At 40.2% G+C, this 19,362-nt stretch overlaps 1 protein-coding gene across 2 annotated transcripts; it reads left to right on the forward strand.

Annotated features, from left to right (window-relative positions):
- The first annotated feature begins 1,325 nt into the window (after positions 1-1,325).
- On the forward strand, positions 1,326-10,416 carry LOC146668342 (mitochondrial glycine transporter B-like). 2 transcript variants are annotated; one of them, XM_085410241.1, is made up of 8 exons: positions 1,326-1,700; positions 1,984-2,092; positions 4,490-4,614; positions 6,236-6,320; positions 6,716-6,895; positions 7,144-7,312; positions 9,008-9,171; positions 9,271-10,416. In XM_085410241.1, exons 2-8 carry the CDS (start codon positions 2,078-2,080, stop codon positions 9,391-9,393), a joined length of 861 nt encoding a protein of 286 aa, XP_085266367.1. In that variant the 5' UTR covers positions 1,326-1,700; positions 1,984-2,077; the 3' UTR covers positions 9,394-10,416. The 2 variants fall into 2 exon arrangements, with proteins under 2 accessions (XP_085266367.1, XP_085266368.1); XM_085410242.1 differs by lacking the exons at positions 1,326-1,700; positions 1,984-2,092 and adding an exon at positions 3,616-3,681.
- Positions 10,417-19,362: the final 8,946 nt, after the last annotated feature.

Consider the following 19,362-nt stretch of genomic DNA (forward strand, 5'->3'; position numbering starts at 1 on the left):
ACTGGCTTTATACTTTACTGGTGTTGGGTCATCATGTATTGGATCTGTCTCCTGTTTTGTGCTATGCTTTGCAGCTGAAATGGTTTCTATTGGCACATTAGTTTCTACCTGCTGAACTTGCCCTATTTTAGGTAAATACCTGCCACTGTATTAATCAAGAAATTACAGGACACCGATGCCAATATTGTAAGGCTGTTCTACATTTTATAAAATGCCTTAAATGAAATAAATGGAGAATAAATGCATCTGAATCTTGTGTCTTGTGAGATTATTCACTTTGAGCTGTAGTTGATTCAGAGTTGGCCTTTGGGCTGCTTTCTGTAATCATGTGTCCACTTTATAATGACTGAAAGGTTCTGTGGGACAAGCTGCAGATTATAAAACTTGAAATCTTGGGGTTTCCAAATTGTTCCCTCTGTTATGGTGTGTGTGTGTGTGTGTTGTGGTTTTGTTTTGTTTTTTCTGGGCAAAATGTTGTGCAACTTCATGTTGGGTACTCAAAGTACCCAAAGGAGCAGTTGCAAAGCTTCAGGGAAGACGTTATTTTGGCCAACCATGCTCACGTTTCACTGTTGTGGCCTTCAGCACAAAATCAGACGTGCACAGCTATGTTGCTGTGGTGACCCCTTGTGAAAACGGAGGCTGCCAAAAGTAGTTTACTTTCATTTAAACTTGCCACAAGTGGTTTGATCAATGATGATTTTGTAATAATGCTTCTTGGTAATACATGTTATGCTATTGGAAATCCTTTGTCAAATATATCTCGACCATGGCTCGTCTCAACACGTCACTACCTTTTTCTCTAAACAGCTCAATCAGAGCTGTCCCTCTGGTATACTCAGCAAGTGGTGATTATTCTAAACCTATAATAATGAAAGAAAATATCAAATAAACCTTGTTGATGTTGCAATGTTCATCTTCTGTGGAACAGCAGCGCCATCTTGAGGCTATTGTCAGAAATACAGAAACTTACATTTTACAGTGCATGCATGTCCTGGTTTGTGCTCTAAAATAAAAACTAGGAGATATTCAAATTATCTATGTTTAAATAATTCTAATATTTAAACATTTAAGTTTAAAATCGGCAAACTGTTTTTATACGTAAAGGATACGTTCTGCTATAGCAAAACGGCCGAAATACAATTATAGCCAAATAAAAGTGACTGTGACAGAAATAGATAAATAAATGATAAATCACTGTAAGCAGATAAACTCAATTATGTAGAAAAAGTCAAATAAAGGATCTCAATAAGAAAAAAAAAAGATGGATATCTGCCACACTAACCTCGATACATAACATGTTTGACAACACACGCACACACATACCCTAGTTGTGTGTGTCGGCTTTGCCCTGCAGGTGAACTTTACCGCCCGCTCACTAACAGCCGCAGCAGGTACATGTGATGTTTCACCACTCCCGTGTTTAGTGATCGTGGTCTGACTGAAGACACACCCGGTTTATTTGGAACTCACACTCAGACGTGTTAGCGTTACATTTTATTTCGCACAACTCACGAAGTTGGCTAGCTAACACTAACGTCGTTGAGCTAGCCCTGTCAGGCGGCGTTAACGTGTTAAAGGTAACGCTGGGTTAAAGGAAATGTTTTCAGACTATCGCAGTAAATATAAAATAATGGACTTTCTTCAGCTAACAGCGGTGGCTGTCACCTCCAGCGATCCCTGAAACACTGCAACAACAGGTAAGAGGAGCTAGCATGCTACGTTACCAGGCTAGCTAGTCGCTAGATGTGTTTGAGTGACTTTTTCTGAATATCTGAAACTAATCTGCCTGTTGGAGCTCACATCTTTGGTCGCTTTAAGGCAGTTATATGACTTAAGAACAGCTGGCTTGTGAATGTTGGCCGATGTCCTAACTTCACCTTACCACACTGGTGACAGCTAGCTAGCCAGCTAAATTAGCCGCTACACCGGCAACCTCAATGTTTTGAAATGTGACTCATGGCCGCCATCTGATTTCTCCAGTTTGAATCCACTGTGGCCTAACCTAACCGGTTTCAAAACGGCGGCGGCAGCACAGGAGAAACTGGACCCGTCCGGCTCAGCATCCAGCTCAAAGATGGAGTTGGCAGCGGTGAGTGCTGCCATGTTTGTCATTGACAGCATGCAGACAAATGGTCAATTACCTGATGCGACACATTTCCCTCGTATAACAGTTGGGATTTTTAGCGCAGGGAAACATGAGTGATGTCTGTCGCTTACTTATAGAAATGCCATTTCAATTGTAGCTCTCAGTATTTCTAGGGAAATGCACACCTTGTATGACAGTATAGACCCACAGGCGACTTCATTAGGTACAGGCTTGTACACTGTAATCCTAAAGTGATGAATTGTTTTAGCAACAATACTCAGATAGGCAGTAACATTTAAACAATGCTCTATTATGTTGGTACTATGAGGCCCAAAGTCATCACACACACAAAATATAACACACATTACACCAAAAAGAGCATGCTATCATGTGGTTTACACCAATTTTTAACCCTACTGTCCAAATCTGACAGCAGAAATTGAGACTCATCCAACCAGACTCATCTGCTTGCTCATAGGGTCTCGACTTGATTGTTGGGGTTTTGTCTATTTTCAAAGTATTATTGTAGGGTCTTTACCTTACAATGTAAAGCACCTTAAAACTCTTAGAATAAGATTGAATTGAATTTCTTCAATCGTGTATTGTCCAGTATTGGTGCAAATCGACGCCCATGTGAATTATAGCCTCTTTTTCCTATTTCCTTATCTATGGACTGGCTACATTGTGATCTTCTGCTGCTCTAGCCCATCTGCGTCAAGGTTTGACCTGTTGTTTGGTCAGAGATGCTCTTCTGCATACTTGCGTTGTAACGAGTAGTTATCTGAGTTACTGTTGCTTTAGTTAAAGCTCAAAGCAGTGTGTTCGTTCTTCTCTGACCTCTGACACCAGGAAGGCATTTTTGCTGTCACACACTGGATTTGTTTTCCTTTGTTTTGGACCGTTCTCTATAAACCCTGGAGATGACTGTGTAGGAAAAATCCCAGAAGATCAGCATTTTCTGAAATCCTCAGACCAGCCTGTTTGGCACCAACAGCAGTGTCATGTTGAAAGTCACTTACATTAAATTTCTTCCCTATCCTGATGCTCTGTTTGAACTTCAGCAGGTCGTCTTGGCCATGTTTACATTAATTAGATATTTGCATTAACGAGTAGTTGAACAGCTATTCTTAATAAAGTGACTCAGTGTATAGCTTCATATTTTCTCCTGTTAAAACTAAAACTAGCATCCTTATTTTTGACCTAAATGTAAAGTCCACGTGAACTGCTCCATGACTCATGCTATTTGAAAAAAATGCATTTTAGCACTGAGCTATACAGAGGGGCGAGCACCAAATACAGACGCGCGAGTGTGTGTGTGTTTGAAAGATAAAGATAGAAGCCCGTAGAAAAACGTGGGCTAGATTAAGCTTCTGCTTTGGCTGCTGAAATGGGGGAGGGAGGACGGGAAGCAGGAGAAAAGCCATTGTAGGTTGGCGAGAGCGAGTGAGCGAAGGGAAGGTTTGTAAGAGATGGAGGTTTATTTTATAATATGTTATTTGTAAGAGCAGCATCACAGATAGAGGGAGGTGAAAGTGGGCAAAATGCAGGAAAAACAGGATTCTCAGAGCCGAGCCCCGGGCATCCCGGGGAAGGTAGGACAGCATCTTTGTGCTTAACGTGTGATTTAAAGTGTCTCGTGTGTGTGTGTGTGTCTGTAAAGGCAACGTATAGAAGGCTGATTATGATTATTTGTGGTTTGTTATTGTTGTTGGAATATTTATTTATTTTTGCCAATTGATATAATTTCTGTTTAACAGTTTACCTTCAGGTGTAGCTAAATTTAGCCCCTGTCTGCGTGTCACATTCTGCCTGCCTTTTTGTCTACAAGGCATGTACCCACTGATAATGTTCAGTCTCACTTTAATTCTATGCAACAGACAGTGTGTGTGTGTCTGTGAGTGAGTGAGTGAGTGAACTGTCTCTACACATCTCCATCATCTCCACTGTGTAGGAACCTGGCCTCTGCTCTGTGCTACAGGGTGTTTTATTGCAGTGGAAATGTCACACAAACATATTTAGATTTTAATCCCAAGTCCAATTCATGTATATTTATGATATGATATTTTCTTTGCTTTGTCAAGCTGTTTTTATGCATAGTTGTTTGAGAATGAATATATACAGATTTCTCTGCCATTCAGCAAGAGGTGACCAGTGGCGAAGAAGATGCTGAACGGCATATTTTTCTCGTTATCCTCTTTACTCTGTGACTAATCCTTTACATTTCTTTCTGCTTTATCTCCCTTCTTGTCTGTTTTCTGTCTCTGTCCTCTTTTCTGGTCCGCCATTTCTTTCTCATGTCACTTCCTCGCTTGTCCTCTCGTTGGTTTTCTCCCATCCTTCCTTTTCCTCGTCTCTCTGTCGGTCTCCATCGTCCTTCTTTATGTCTGTCGTTGTCCTCAGGCTCACCCAGCTCTCAAAGCCTTTATGTGTGGCTCCCTCAGTGGCACCTGCTCTACACTCCTCTTCCAGCCTTTGGATCTGGTGAAGACACGACTGCAGACCCTGCAGAACAATGCCAAGCCCGGGTGTGTGTGCACACACACATTCACACAGATACACAGTGAGAACATTTCACCTGCATGTACATCAGACACGTGTACATCACCATGCCTCTGATTTTATACTTTTTTCTCTCCCCCTCTCTTTTTCTGACTTTAACCCACTCACATACACATAAAAAGCATAAGAGGACAAAATCTTCTGGCAGTGCCAACCTCAATCTCTTGGTATGACCCATATGGGGCAATTAGTCACACCAGCAGGATGTAATTATGCTGTCAGGCTGCTGGGTTGCAATTACAGCCACTGAGAACAGCAAATGTAAACATTTAAAAGTGGAGTTTTATTTATTTCACATGTGGAGGCCTTTCTTTAGCACAGAGCTCCAGAAGGATCATTTCTGTGGTAATTGATTTCACAGTAGTGATTCACCACAGCTGTAACCATTTATTGTCAGCATGTCTTTGAGTGTTTACAGTACTGTGCAAAAGTCTTGGGCCACCCCTCATTTATTTATGTTTTGCTTTGAAAATTGAAAACTAGTGGAGCAGTGTATGGAAATAGTTTGACTTTCAAGTCATTAGAACTGTACAATATTTGGTGTAGCTGCTTTAATCCGTCAAGACAGTCTGAACTCTGCTGGGCAAATTTTCTTGTCATTTCTTTCAGTAGTCTTCAGGGATAGTTCTCCAGGCTTCAAGGACGTTCAAGGCTCTCCTTTGGATGTTGGCTGCCCTTTGTTCTGTTCTCTGTTAAGGTTGAGGTCACTGCTGAGGTCTGGGCTCTGGGGAGGCCAATCCATTTTCCTAAGAACACATCACGCTGAACATGTTGAATTTTCAGCTAATAGCTCTTTGGCAATCACCTTCTTGGTGCAAAAATAGTGTTTCATGCCTGTCAAACTGTGGTCTCTAGATTTAAGTAAAGAAAATGGGAACAAATGATGTGTTTTTATGACAGGCTGCTCTTAAAAAAGTCCCTAAAGATCCATCCATCCACTTAGCTTATCCTTATCTGGTATGGGCCGGAGCCTATACCAGTTAGAGGCAAGAGGCGGGGTACACCCAGGAAAAGTCGCCAATCTGCTAACACAGAGAGACAGACAACCATTTGCACTCACGTTCATGCTTGGGGGCAATTTAGAATCACCAATGAATCTAGCCCCACTAACTACAGTTCTTAGGACTGTGGGAGGAAGAGGACCCATGCAAACTCCACACAGAAAGATGGAGTCGAACTCATGACCAACAGTGCTAACCGCCGTGCCTAAAGATACAATTTAGAATTAAATTTTTGTTAAGTTATTTATTTTTTGGTTTGTTAAGCCACTTAACACTGACCTGAGTCATTAGAGCATAAAATAAGACACGTAACTCAAAGGATGAACCAGTGTTGTGTCTACAAACAAACAAGTTCCTGAAAGTGGTCGGGTACAAGGACTGGACTGAAAATTGGTGGAAAAGCAGCCAATTTCCAAATAAAAAAACTTTGGAAGACCTTCAGAAAGCCTGGCTCCTTGGAAGCAAACTATAAATTAGAGGAGGCTTAAGTTTTTTTGCACAGTAGAGTGTAATGTTTTTTTTGTTTTGTTTTATTTGTTTGCACAATTTAATTTGTTTGTATTGATTTCAAAATTTTGTCTTGCAGCGCACCCAAGGTGGGAATGTTTAGCGTTTTCATCAATGTTATTAGGACAGAGAAGTTCTTCAGTCTGTGGAAAGGTGTTTCACCGGTGAGCAACTGAATGCACCGTTTTCATTATTTACAACAAATCCTGTTTGTTGCATGTTTGTACGCAGATGGCTGCCCTTCCCCTGAGCCTGGTTCTACCAGAGGTTTCTTCCTTTTAAAAGGGAGTTTTTCCTTCCCACTGTCACCAAGTGGTTGCTCATAAGGAGTCGTCTGATTCTTGGGGTTTTCTTTTGATTATTGTACGGTCTTTACCTTAGAATAAATAGAACTTTTGGGCGACTGTTGTTGTATTTTGACGCTATATAAATAAACTGAATTGAAATTTTATTCTCCCACCAACACTCAAACTCATAGCGCATGCTCCCCTCTAAGAAACCCATGTAAATTATGCCTTTGTTTTTAACCAAGACAACAAAAACTGTTCTCCCTCTGCAGTCATTTGTGCGCTGCATCCCTGGGGTGGGTATCTACTTCAGCACCTTCTACTCCCTGAAGCAGCACTTCTTCCTGGACCGAGCTCCCAATGCTGGCGAGGCAGTTCTGCTCGGAGCGGGTGCCAGAGCTGTGGCCGGAGTCTGCATGTTACCATTCACAGTCATCAAGACGCGCTTCGAGGTATCTACCAGCTAACAGACTCTGACGCCAGATGGTCAGAGATGAAATATCTACTAATCTTCTCACATCTGTTTTTAAAATAAAGTTGTGGAACTGCTTTTAGTCAGAGGTTTTTGCTCTATTTTATTATGACCCTCTTTTCTGTGGAGACACGTAGTGTGGATACAAAGGCAGTCATTTACATCTATTGTCACTCAATCAACCGCATGATTAAAGACATTTCATTTCAATTTTTCTGTGTTTTTCAGAGTGGCTTTTACAGTTATGTGAGTGTGCCCGGTGCTCTGAGGAGTATGTATGAGACGGAGGGAATCAGGGCTCTGTTTTCTGGGCTGACTGCCACGCTGCTCCGCGACGCTCCTTTCTCCGGCATCTACGTCATGTTTTACAGCCAGGCCAAGAGAGCGCTGCCTCAAGGTGAGAGTCACACTCAGTCAGCAGATCAAAATGGAGGTTAAGAAAAATGTGAAGAGTTATGTTTTGCCAGGAACATAATGCAGAAATTTGCATTAGTGTTTTAACGCTTGTGCAGAAAATCAATCGGGTGGATTTAGTGCTTGTACAGTTCGTTCTGTGAGCAAAATCAGTAAAGCTGCGCACAGACTGATAATGAATGACTGAAGAAGTAAATTGGGTGGCTAAAAATTCTGCAAGCAGCTGTATGCTGCACAATCACATTTATTCACGTCCACCACAGAAGGTAGCCCAGCTTATATGAACCATTAGAGAAAGTCCTTTATTTTCTTTGACAAGTCCCTCCATCGTGTAGCAGTTTCTGCATTCACATAACACACGAAAGATCCTGGATTCAGTCTTGAGAGCAGACACAAATCCCTTTGTGGTTGTGTCAGAAAGACCAGCCAGGGTAAAAATCTACCCAGTCAAGATATGCGGAGATGCCCGCTGTGACGGCCCCTTGTGAATAAGAGAACTTTTATTTAATTATGAGCAAAAATCCTGAACTTGATGCATTCCCATTTTCACAATTTCTTTCCATTTCACACCTTTTTTGTGCTAAAAGCACTTGATGTAAAACATATGAAGCAACATGTTGTGGAAAACCCTCACTGTGAGCACTGATGTCTTGGTAGCGCTTCATAATACGACTCTGATGTAGTTTCCCAACTTTTACCGTGTAAACAAATTAAATGGTTTATGGCAAATGCTTAAAATGTAGGTAGAGAGAAAAAAACTGAGTAACAATAATTATACTGTGAGTATATTGTAAGAAAGAAGGTTGTTTTCCTTTTGTAAATTCTAATTATCTAGTAATATTAGAGGTTCATGTTTTATTATTGTGTAACCTTACTTCTGTCTCTTGTTGTAGGTGCACAGTATCATTGAGGGGATGTGAGGGATTTTAATTGCAATGTGCAAAAGGGGTTCTTACATGGTAATTGCAAGTTACTATTAGGAGTGAAGGCTTTAATATAGAATATCCTGTTTCCCCTTCTTACTCTGTAATTAAACAGTATTATTAAGATGATGGCAGGCCTGTGTTACAGAGCATCCCATTTCTCCTAATAGTAACTTGTAATTACTGTCTAAAAATGGGTTCTTGCCTTGTAATTGCAAGCTACTGTTAGGGGTGTGGCCAAGTGAATTGGTGATGTACATTAGGGCTGCCGCTATCAAACATTTAATTAATTGAGTATCGATTAATAGAGTAATGGGATAAGGCAGCCGTTCTCAAAATACCCTTTCACACTTTAAATACTGATAAATACTTTTGTCTTATTAATGAGCCATAATAAATATTCAAAAGAGAAAAGCACAGGTCTTTAACAATCCACTGCTTCATGGTGTAACATTTTTAGAAACTGCAATATTTTTAGTATTTTACCCAAAAACAACATCTGTCAAAAACCCTCTCACTGTATTTACATGCCAATAAAAATGTGGGTGAAATGCTCGCTACAGAGTTTTAAACATTAAAACATCACAGCAAGAAATTTGTGTCGAATATGCTTTATAATCGAGTTACTCAATGAATCATCGCAGCTCTTTGTGAAACTGTGATGTTTAATGTTTTCCACGTATTTTTCTCTTTCTGTGGTTTGACTGATTGTTTTTATTTAAATCATCTGACATCCTCGGGTTCTCTTCTCTCAGAGGTGACCTCGGCGCCCTACGCCCCGCTGGTGAACTTCAGCTGTGGGGTGATTGCGGGTGTCATGGCATCAGTAGTAACGCAGCCTGCAGATGTAGTGAAGACTCACATTCAAGTCAGACCCTCCCACTGTAGCACAGCAGGTGCAGTTCGCTGCATCTACATGGTGTGTACTCACGTTCTTGTTGTGTTTTTCAGTAAGAAGCAACACTTTCACTATTATATAACATCTAACTGAGGATTGCTGCTCTGGCCTTTCCTTCAGGAGCACGGCATGGCTGGGTTTTTTCGTGGAGCTGTGCCCAGGTCTCTTCGACGCACTCTCATGGCTGCCATGGCTTGGACTGTGTATGAACAGCTGATGGCTCGAATGGGCCTCAAATCCTGAAGAGCAAAAGTTTTTAGCTGCAAGAGAAGGGAAAGAGCTATAAGAGGATACTTCTGTATTATTATTATTATTATTATTATTATTATTATCATCTAAGAAGTAAATGGAGCTGAGGAGCTTACAGGGTCAGTGAGCCAGCAGTAACAAGATAATAAGCAAAGGAAGCAGGTGGATAAATGCCTGAAACACATGAGTAAGAGTGCTCTGTTTGTGTGTTTGCTGTGTGTGTGTGAAACTGTTTGGGACTGTGATGTTACACCTGAAGCACTCTTATGTCCGTCTCGGACTGTAGTGACACTCCCTGCTGTGAAGTGAACTCGTCCCTCCTAATATTTATGTTCCTGAGGTATGGCTACTAGCGATCAGAAAACGGGGCCAGTGGCTCTTCTGGCTAACAGAGTTGCCTTTGACGATGTTTTAAAATACCGTAGAAACGAACGAGACACTCAATAAGCTGGTGTCACTTACATCCGATGAAGAAGCAAAGCACTGCAGGTTCTGCCATATTTGTTCTGACAAGATTGAGCAATGTTTCGTACTTGCTGACTGATCTCTTTTTTTTTTTAAGAAGCAGAGAAGTTTATTTGTTTCAGGCTCAGACAATCAGTACTCACACAGCTGCATTATGGGAAAATGGAGGCCAATGCTAATAACTGTGTTAAAGCCTTTGTTGCTGTATTGCTTAAAACTTTGCTAGCTACGTTTATATAAAACTATGGTGCGTTTTCGACTCGGCGTAATGATAGCCACATCTGTAGCTAAATCAATGAATAGCAGTGATTTCATCTCACGAGAAAAACCCAACAAAAAAGTCAGGATTTTATGGATTTTTTTTTTTTTATTTTAAATGAATTTTATAAATAAATTGTTTGATTATTTGTAGGATTTTTCATTTTGAGACAACCTGTGGAGCTTCTCAGTAGCACTGTGGTTTTGATTCTCGGTAGTTTTGCTTGTTTTCTGCACACAGGAGTAGCATTTTATTTATATATATATATATATATATATATATATATATATATATATATATATATAAAATATAATTTAAAAAAAGGCAACTTTGACTTTATTTTATGATGAGGGATTTGATTTTTGTAGGAAACACTGAATGTAAACACAGATTTCTGCGTTTAAAAGAAAACTCCACCTTTAAAGGCGCTGCAGGTTGCCCTTCACCCTGCATTTAAATGAGCACTTTCACAAATTTATTTTCTTAGTACACATATATATATATATTTAGGTTACCAGGCGAAGTTGAAGTCATTTAAGTATTTCAGGTTTTGCTGAAGTCAGGTACCTCCTCTGATCAAACAGTATTTCCAGAATATTAAGCTTCCAAGTGAAGCATTGCTTAATCATTGCGCTGACATGTTTATAAAGAGTCCATACCGGTGATGGAGCTGTGGATCTTGTCTTTGTACAGCCTCATTCTGGAATTGTAAATATGTGACTTAATACAGAGTTGCTGATTTAACAAAAAAAAGGGTCACACTAATGAATTCCTGTAGAGTGTTTGCATAGATGTTATTTATTATTAATATAAACGAAGAGGTGGTATAATAGAGAATAATGTCTTTGTGTCTGTACATAAAATGCAAACTGAAAGACCACTCGGTGCCATCTTAGAACAGCGATGGTTGCCACCAAGAAGTAATTGTGTGTTTTACGTGATAGGAGTTTATAATAATGGCTTCCTGTGAGTCAGCAGATAAGCCCAGTTTAATGAAAGTGAGGCGCTGAGCGTCTCTTCAGACCTACAGGCTGTTTAAAGGAAAAAGGTAGTGAAGTAGGAGTTCATTTAAAAGCCTCCATGTTTGCTGTCTTAACTTGAGCTGTGCCATAATTCCCACCACCTCACCTCCATTGTTGTGACTGTCCTGCATTCAGTGTTATGGTAGACACTCTGTCTGTGCGCGTGTTTGCTCAGACAGATGCTGTGCCTGTCTGATTTTTAAGTTGAATAAAAATCTCCTGTTTCTGTTTTTGTTGTTTCCAAAAATGATTTTGACTTTGTGTTATAAATGAAGGGGAGTTTGATGTTTGATCATTTTATTTGCAGTTTTGTATCCAGAACATCTCTCCTAAACCATACCGACTACAATGTGATCCACGTTACTGACAGAACATGCATGTTGCTATTAAACACAGTCACATTCAATAGATATTATCTAGGGCTAGCCTGTGAGAACAATGATGAGGCATCTGCATGTTATCATATACAGTTTCCCACAGAATGTATGGAGGGCATCATTAAATAATTAAATGTGTTATCAATTAAAATTTTAAATGTATTTAATATTTTAAATGAAATGAATTTGTTTATATATTTAATATTCAGTGTTAATTAATGAGACATTTAATTAACTAATGACATTAATTTAATTATTTATTGATGTTTTATTTAATTCATTTTGGCACCCAAAGCCATAACATTATATTTATAACTAATGTATTGTGCAATCTGTTCTCATGCTAAGACCATCAAAGACAAATTTATTATCTACTACACTCCAAACTTTTATTTTGAATGTTCAGTCAGTCTTCAGTCTGCTAGCCTCCTGCTGAATCCCTTGCTGAAAACGGTCCTCAGCATCAATCAGTTGTCTCAGGTCTCTCCTCCGATATCAGGCGCACTTCAATCCACTGCAGCTGGACTGCATCAGAAGCCTTTTTGTGCTCTGAAGATCCCCTGTGAACTGGATGGCCACTCTAATCAGCACTCGCAGCTGGAAGCTCTGGGCTGCTCGCTTTTTCTTTTCCCCTCCCCTCACTCCTCCTAACTAGTCATGGCAGATGACCTCTCCTGCCTGAGCCTGTTCGGCTGGAGGTTTCTTCCTGCTAAGAGGGAGTTTTTTCTGTCTAACGCCACAAAGTACTTGCTCATAGGGGGTCGCTTGATTGTTGGGGCTTTCCACTATAGGTTGTTAAAATTGTTGCCATGTAAATAAGCCTGGATTAAACTGAAATGCTGCAGAGTAGAATGATGAATGCTGTCACCAGCTGCAGGCCAAGACTGTGGAACTGGAGTACCTCCACAGACTGAGGAACACACTGGATCAGCAGCTGGTTATTGATGAATATGGTTAAGAAAGAACAGATCTTCTCTGGCTCTTTGTGGGAAACATTTATACAGCAGCACAGCATGTAGGAAGCCTTTCTCTTGAACCAGCCTAACATTAAAAGATGACGTTAAGTAATGCCACTTCACTAAAGATTAAAAACCAAAACGGTTGGCAAACCTATGAGAATCCATTTTTAAGTCTTTTACACATGCAAAAGTTTCTAAATGAATTTTTACATCAAAGTTAAATTCTAATAAACATTCTCACACTTTTTCTACATTTGTTTTTAGAAAAATAAAGCTGACAGACATTCGTGTTGTATGTTTGTCATTCTGCGCTACATAGGATGAAAGAAAAACCGGATGACTCTAAATCTCAGCACAAAAACTAGAGAAACAAAAACTGAGAAAGAAACCTTTGCTTTAACAGCTCAAATGCAATTGGGATTTACACGCAAATGAAACTGAGTTTCTCTTTGCAGTCCAGATTCTCCCACACTCCGTTTTTGTTTATAGCTCCACAGTAATTTCGACCTGGACACTGGTGCTCCCGATCCCCTACTGACCAGGCCTCGTATATCAGAGGGCTGCCGTCCACCCACAGCCAGCGATCAGCCAGGAAGCACAGCCCGATCCACACCCGATCGGTGACGGTGCCCTGCTGGATCTCTTTCAGGGTCAAAAGGTTCTCGGTCTCAGAGGTCAGACTTGTGAGCGTAGCGTGTGTCTCTTTACAGTACTCCAATGCTTCCTCCCAAGCCATCTTCTCCTCCATCACTGTTGTGCTGAAGCAGAAAAAGGGCAGTTCTCTCAATGGTGAGGAAGCAAACCATCCCGTCCCCATGGTACAGCCGTCCCAGCACACACGAACAAAAAGATCATAATATGTAGATGGTTGGGACTCATCCCAAACTATGCTGGTTTCATATCCTCCTCCTGACCATTTCCAGTATGTGCCTGTTTTGTAGAGACCGATCCAGAACTCACCAGAAACTTTTCCCAGGGTTGCTTTTCTCAGTTGCTTCTCTTCCCAACTTGTACTTAGAGGGGAAAGATCAGCGTAATTGGTTTGGCAGTACTGTTGAGCAGCATTCCAGTTCAACCTGTTTTGCACGTACACATGTTTACCAAATTTCTGCCCTGTCAGGTATGGCGAGGCATTTACAATAAAGAGCATTTTCCAAAGTAGGGTCTTCATGCTGGTTCAGCCGACTGGTGTGATGAGCCTTAGCCTGTGCTTCCTCCTCAGTTATTGCTTGAAATAAATCGAGGAACACCTCCTGCTGACTCCCTCATTCTTCTGTCACTGCATCTCATGCAAATGACATCATGTAAATACAATTTGATTACCACACCCTGGATTTTTACTCCGCCCATCATCTTTAATGCACTCCAACCCCCACACCTCCATGTTTCACGTGAGTTTTGAGAGCATCAGCAAAGACCACATGAAATATTAAAAACTACTGTTGCCTTCACAGTTCATACATGTTAAGTACACATTATCTCTCTGTGATACTGAAGCTGATTATGCTGATGTAATGTGGTCTGTAATGGAGAGTAAACCACCCAGGTAAGTTCACTTAATGTGGGTATAGATAAAGGTAAATAAATGGCTATATTAAAACTAACCAAGAGTTATAACACAAGCTGCTGATAGATTTATCTCACACTAAAAGGACATGTTGGTGACATAACATTAAAGCACGTGGTTAATGTAGTCAGGCTTCAAAGCCAAAAGTAAAATTGAAATAAGCACTGGGTTCATTTTGCTTGCAAAATTGCAGGGATGAACTTGTGTCATGGAAGTCGGCACAAACTTTCCCGAATAATTTTGTTTAGTAAATTTATTTCCATTTCACATTGAGAAACAAAATGTTCTGTTTGAGCTCACATGTCATTTTCTCTTTCTACACGCTTCCCTCATGTTTTCTGTGGCAAAACTGAAGCCTCAGTGTGCATCACAACCTGCCAACAGCCTCTAAAAGAACAGTGGCAAGGAAAATATACTGAAGGGGTGTGAAAGGGTCTACTGAATGTGTGTTATGCAGCCATGTTAGAAAAATAAGCAGTCAGACCATTTTCTAATGTGCAATGAACACAAAGCAGGCTCAGAAATGACCAGATGTGATACTATAAAGCTTTAATTATATGTTGTTGGTGGCCCCAAATAAACCCAGATGGATTGATCTGTGCATTAAAACGTGTCTGTGGACGCAGGTTGTACAATTTTGTAAAACAGCCTGTTGTCAAATGTCAGGCTGGTGCAACCATAAACATAAACTAGGATGAAATAGGAGACTAAAAATAACGACAATTATATTTGATCAGAGGACCCCATTCATGTCTTTATAGCTGGCTGAAAAGGGCTGTAGCGCTCTCTTAATTATACATAAAATAGAGGAATTTAGCTACAAAATTTATTTATATAACTCTGGTTCTCAGGTTTGATTTAATCAGTGTCAACTGATTGTTGGTTTGGTAAAAATTTGATTACAACTTGCCTGATGAGGTGTTAAAAGGACATTTTTATTGAGACTTGATGTGGATGGTGTGGTACAGTCTGTGGTGTGATTGGTGTAGCAGGCTGCTGTGTTTACAACATGTACTGGTCATTGTTGCCTGCTGTGAACAACAAAGACCTGACTAACGGCGCAGAGTCCACCCATCAGGGATGACTCGCCACCACGAACTGTGTGCTCTCTCAGAAGAGTCTTTATGTGTGCGTCACAAAAATGCACAAAAATGCACGTGCAGAGTCTCTCTCTCGCTCTCTGGGAGAGGCAGGCCATCAGAAAAGTGAAGGAGTGAGACAAAGGATCAAAAAGAGGTGGAGCTAAAAGTTAAAAAATAAGAGCCAATCAGAACTAGAACCAGCCAGGAGCCAATACACTAAGAGCCTGCTTTACATAGTTGTAGCTTGTCATCTGTGTGTGTGTGTGTGTGTGTGTGTGTGTGTGTGTGTGTGTGTGTGTGTGTGTGTGTGTGTGTGTGTGTGTGTGTGTGTGTGTGATGCTTCAATGTAGAAACATAGAAAGTTTGAGCTCGCTGCATATTTAAAACTATAAGCTAAATATTTTTATGTGTGCTGTGATTGCTGCGTTTTCACTGATCCAACCACAGCAGCAGTATTAGAGCTCAGTGTTTATAAATAAAGTTTTTATGTCATGTTGTTGTCCGAAGGGTGACGGCCTCTCCCTTAGAGAGAAGGTGAGGAGCTCGTAGCTCAGGAGCTCAGGGTATTGCCGCTCTCTTCCACACTGAAAGGAGCCAATTGAGGTGGTTCGGGCAAATGACTAGGATGCATCCTGGGTGAGGTGTTGCAGGCATGTCCCACCGGGAGGAGGCCCCAGGGGAGACCCAGTCACATGTACTGTGTTATAAAATATCAGGTAGCCATTATTTGGTTGTTAATAAGCCAGATGTTTATTGTACACTGAATTCAAGATCAGGATCACTGGTTGAAATATAAATGAACAATTTGTTGAAGTAGAAAACATTAAAGAGTCTGCAAAGTCATACAATATGCTGGACAGGAGAATGAAGTGCATAAAATGAGGCAAATATATATATATTAGGGGTGCAACGATACACAAAATTCACGGTTCGGTTCGGTTCGATACTTTGGTGTCACGGTTCGATATTTTTTCGATACAAAAAAAATGTTCATGCCTTTTTAATTTGTCATTTATTAAAATTATAAATATATATTTTAACTCAAAAGTACAGTTTTTAAATTTAACCCTAACCCTTGTGCGCGTTTTTTATTTTGACAGCGAATGCGCACCTGCGGACCACTTATGTGCAGCCCTGGTTATTTAGCTCGTCATATTGCAGCCACAGAAATTCTTTTGTCCATAAAACCATGAAGCTGCACTTTCTTTTTGCCTTATAGTCTGATTTGTCATAACTTCTCCGTTTTGTGGTAAGCTTTTCTTTGGCTGTCACTTCTTCACCCTGACCTGTCTTATTTGGCTCAGCAGAACTGAAATGCTTTTACACACTCACTCACATAAGCTCAGCGATTCTCTGCGCGATCAACCTCTCACATGTTTAAGCTTGCTGCGTCATGTTTGCATAGTAAGCTAACGATTAATAAGACGATGTCAGAGGAATTGGTGCACAAATTTTCATCACTCACAGATCAGTGCTGTCGCTCTCTATACACAGTTCGCGCGATTGCAAAGTGAAAGCAAAAAAACAAGCGCAAATTCAAACACGATTTCAATATGTCACATATTGACAGTGGCTCACCGATGCCAATGACATAATTACCCAGCTACATTTCTGAAAGAATGCAAAAGCATTGACATATATTTTTCTTCCTACAATAGCCCGACGGGCAGGGAAGAGAAAGATTTTGGTAGCCCGACTGAAAAAAATCTCTAGCACCGGGACGTCGGGCTAGCGATATTGCAAGCCCTGTATCTGATTGAGGAATCACTCATCTTTGGAAAAGAGAGTTTATTACAGAGAAATGGCTCTTTCCAAAATAAAAGCTATACTATCCGCTTCTTCTGGGCTATATTCTCAGCAGCATAAGGAGAATCATGTGCTAACAGCTGTCTAAATGACTCGGCTAAAGTTAGTAGCATGCTTGTTGTTTTTGTCTTTGCACTAGGATGATGTCGGCGTAAATGTGCAGTCATATTCGTTGTGTTCCCACTAGTGATTTCAGGTTAATCTCGTTGAAATGACCTTAACGCCACAACACGGCAAATCTCCGTTAACGAGCTACCGCCGATCGCCCCGTGCATGGGGCTAGACGGCCAACACGTTAACGAGCTAACTGCGCTAACACACTAGCTCCCACCCATGTAATTGAGCATTGCACGGCACATCCAACATACTGTTTTACTTTAGTCCATGACTCGCTTACCTTCAGGGTCATACGTCACATGAAAACCAAAATAATTCCAAACGCCAGATCTGGAGAGCTTAACTTCTGTCTTGCTAGCTTGCCCTGCGCTCTTCCTTCTGACTATGCTGTCTGTGTTGAGCACTCAGTGGATCTGCACTCGTCAGTGCAGCCTAGGCGGAGTAGTCGAACGCAGATTCACTGAGCGCTCAACACAGACAGCATCGTCAGAAGGAAAGTTGATAAAATAAATTACAAATGTTGTATTGTTCGATACATATGCGTACCGAACCGAAAGCACTGTATCGAACGGTTCAATATCGATACGAATATCGTTGCACCCCTAATATATATATATAGACTATTTAATATTTTTGAAAATGCACAGAACCAAATATTTGCTTTGATTATATCTTTGAATAAGAGGTGCCCATTTAAGATTTATGAAAGGTTTCAAATGCAAAATTGGTGACAAGAGACTGCTTCAACTACAGATATCACACACAAAGATTCATGTAAATACAAGCAGCTAAATCATTATTGAAAAAGTCATATTGCTGAAAATATGTTTGAGATATTTTTTTCACCACTGTTTCTACAAATTTTGTTCCCTCAGCATAAAAATTGTACACATTTTTATGTATTTCTTTATTTTTAAGACATCTGCACATTTTTCAATGAGTCTGATAGTTGGATGTCAGATTCTAGATTAGCTGATCTACTGCTAATAAAAAAAAAAAAACTATAATTCATTTCTATAATAGTCTACATCAGCAGGCTGATGAGGATACTCTTACTCTGTCTGCAGTGCCTCATGGCCCCCTCCCAGGTCATTTTCTTCTTCACCACATTAAGCTGATACGAGGAATCTGACCCTTACTGATGCACATTTTCTCTGCCTCTAACAAGGTCGTGTCTTCTGAGGTATCAATCTGGATCGCAGCCAACCTGCAGGCACTGGTAAGAATGAGCGCTCCAATGACGATCTTCTCCGTCCTGCTTCTTCTCACGGGAGGAATGAGACTGTCTTTTTTGAGCTCTGTCACTTGGATCGAGTTGATAAAGGAGGAGACACAGTTAATGACATGAATAATTAACATATCTATGTACAATCCGTCTACAACATGATGTGGATCATGGATCATTAACACAATGATAAAACAATTTTGCATGTCCATCTTGATATTTGTTTCTGCAAAACAAATATCAAGAGGGACATGCAAAATAGTTTTATGGTGAATTTCAGTGTCTGAACTGCTGTTTTTACTGCGGAGGACAAACAAATCCTACCTGCCTGCCTACCTAGGTAGCCTTCAGAGACTGATTTAAACAAAATAACTTATTTGCCTTTCAAGCCATGCATTTATAATTGTGTTTTTGTTGCTTTGGAGTTTGCTTTTCATTGAGTTTGCCAGTCAATGTTCTATGATGTATATAACTTTTTCTTTTCTCAGTATTTCCCAGCTTCACATGGACAAATGCGGCTGTGTCTTACAGTTAACATCCTTATTGTATCCCCACACAAACAGTCACAGATGGCTGCCCCTCCCTGAGTTTTGTTCTGCTGCAGGTTTCTTACTGTTAAAAGGTAATTTCTTTATTTTTTTAATGTTCTTTATGTTTCCTTATTGTGCGTAAGTTTGACTATGGGATTCCTGGGTTGTTAGCTTCCTTTCTAAAATGTTGTTATGTCCTTACCTTGAAAGATAAACTGCTTTCAGAGGATTATTTCTTTGATTTGTCATTATATAAACATTGCTGAGCTGAAGTGAGAATAATGCTGATTGTTGTACGGTGAACTGGACTTCATATACTTAACCTAAAGATTCATTGGTCCAAAGTGATATCCATTTAACTTAATTTCATGACATATACTATAATGTTTTATACTTTTGTATAAAGGGTATGTACGTCTTTGAAAGAAAGAAAAATCAAGCAGTGAGAATGACTCATCTTTATTGTGATGTTTGCACTCAGCTTCAATGATGACTGTGTAAAGTGAAAACGTATCTTAAAGAACGATAAACCTACAAATACCAAGAAAATGTTC

Source organism: Rhamphochromis longiceps, linkage group LG6, assembly GCF_057381845.1.
Source record: "Rhamphochromis longiceps isolate RC_006_pf linkage group LG6, R_longiceps_female_GT1.1, whole genome shotgun sequence".
Taxonomy (NCBI): Eukaryota; Metazoa; Chordata; class Actinopteri; order Cichliformes; family Cichlidae; genus Rhamphochromis; species Rhamphochromis longiceps.

Excerpts from the sequence above, each read along its gene's own strand:
- LOC146668342 (XM_085410242.1), top strand. The coding sequence starts at position 3,631 with ATGCAGGAAAAACAGGATTCTCAGAGCCGAGCCCCGGGCATCCCGGGG. Across the intron at positions 6,896-7,143 it reads TCATCAAGACGCGCTTCGAG|AGTGGCTTTTACAGTTATGT; the intron begins GTATCTACCAGC and ends TGTGTTTTTCAG. Across the intron at positions 7,313-9,007 it reads CAAGAGAGCGCTGCCTCAAG|AGGTGACCTCGGCGCCCTAC; the intron begins GTGAGAGTCACA and ends CTCTTCTCTCAG.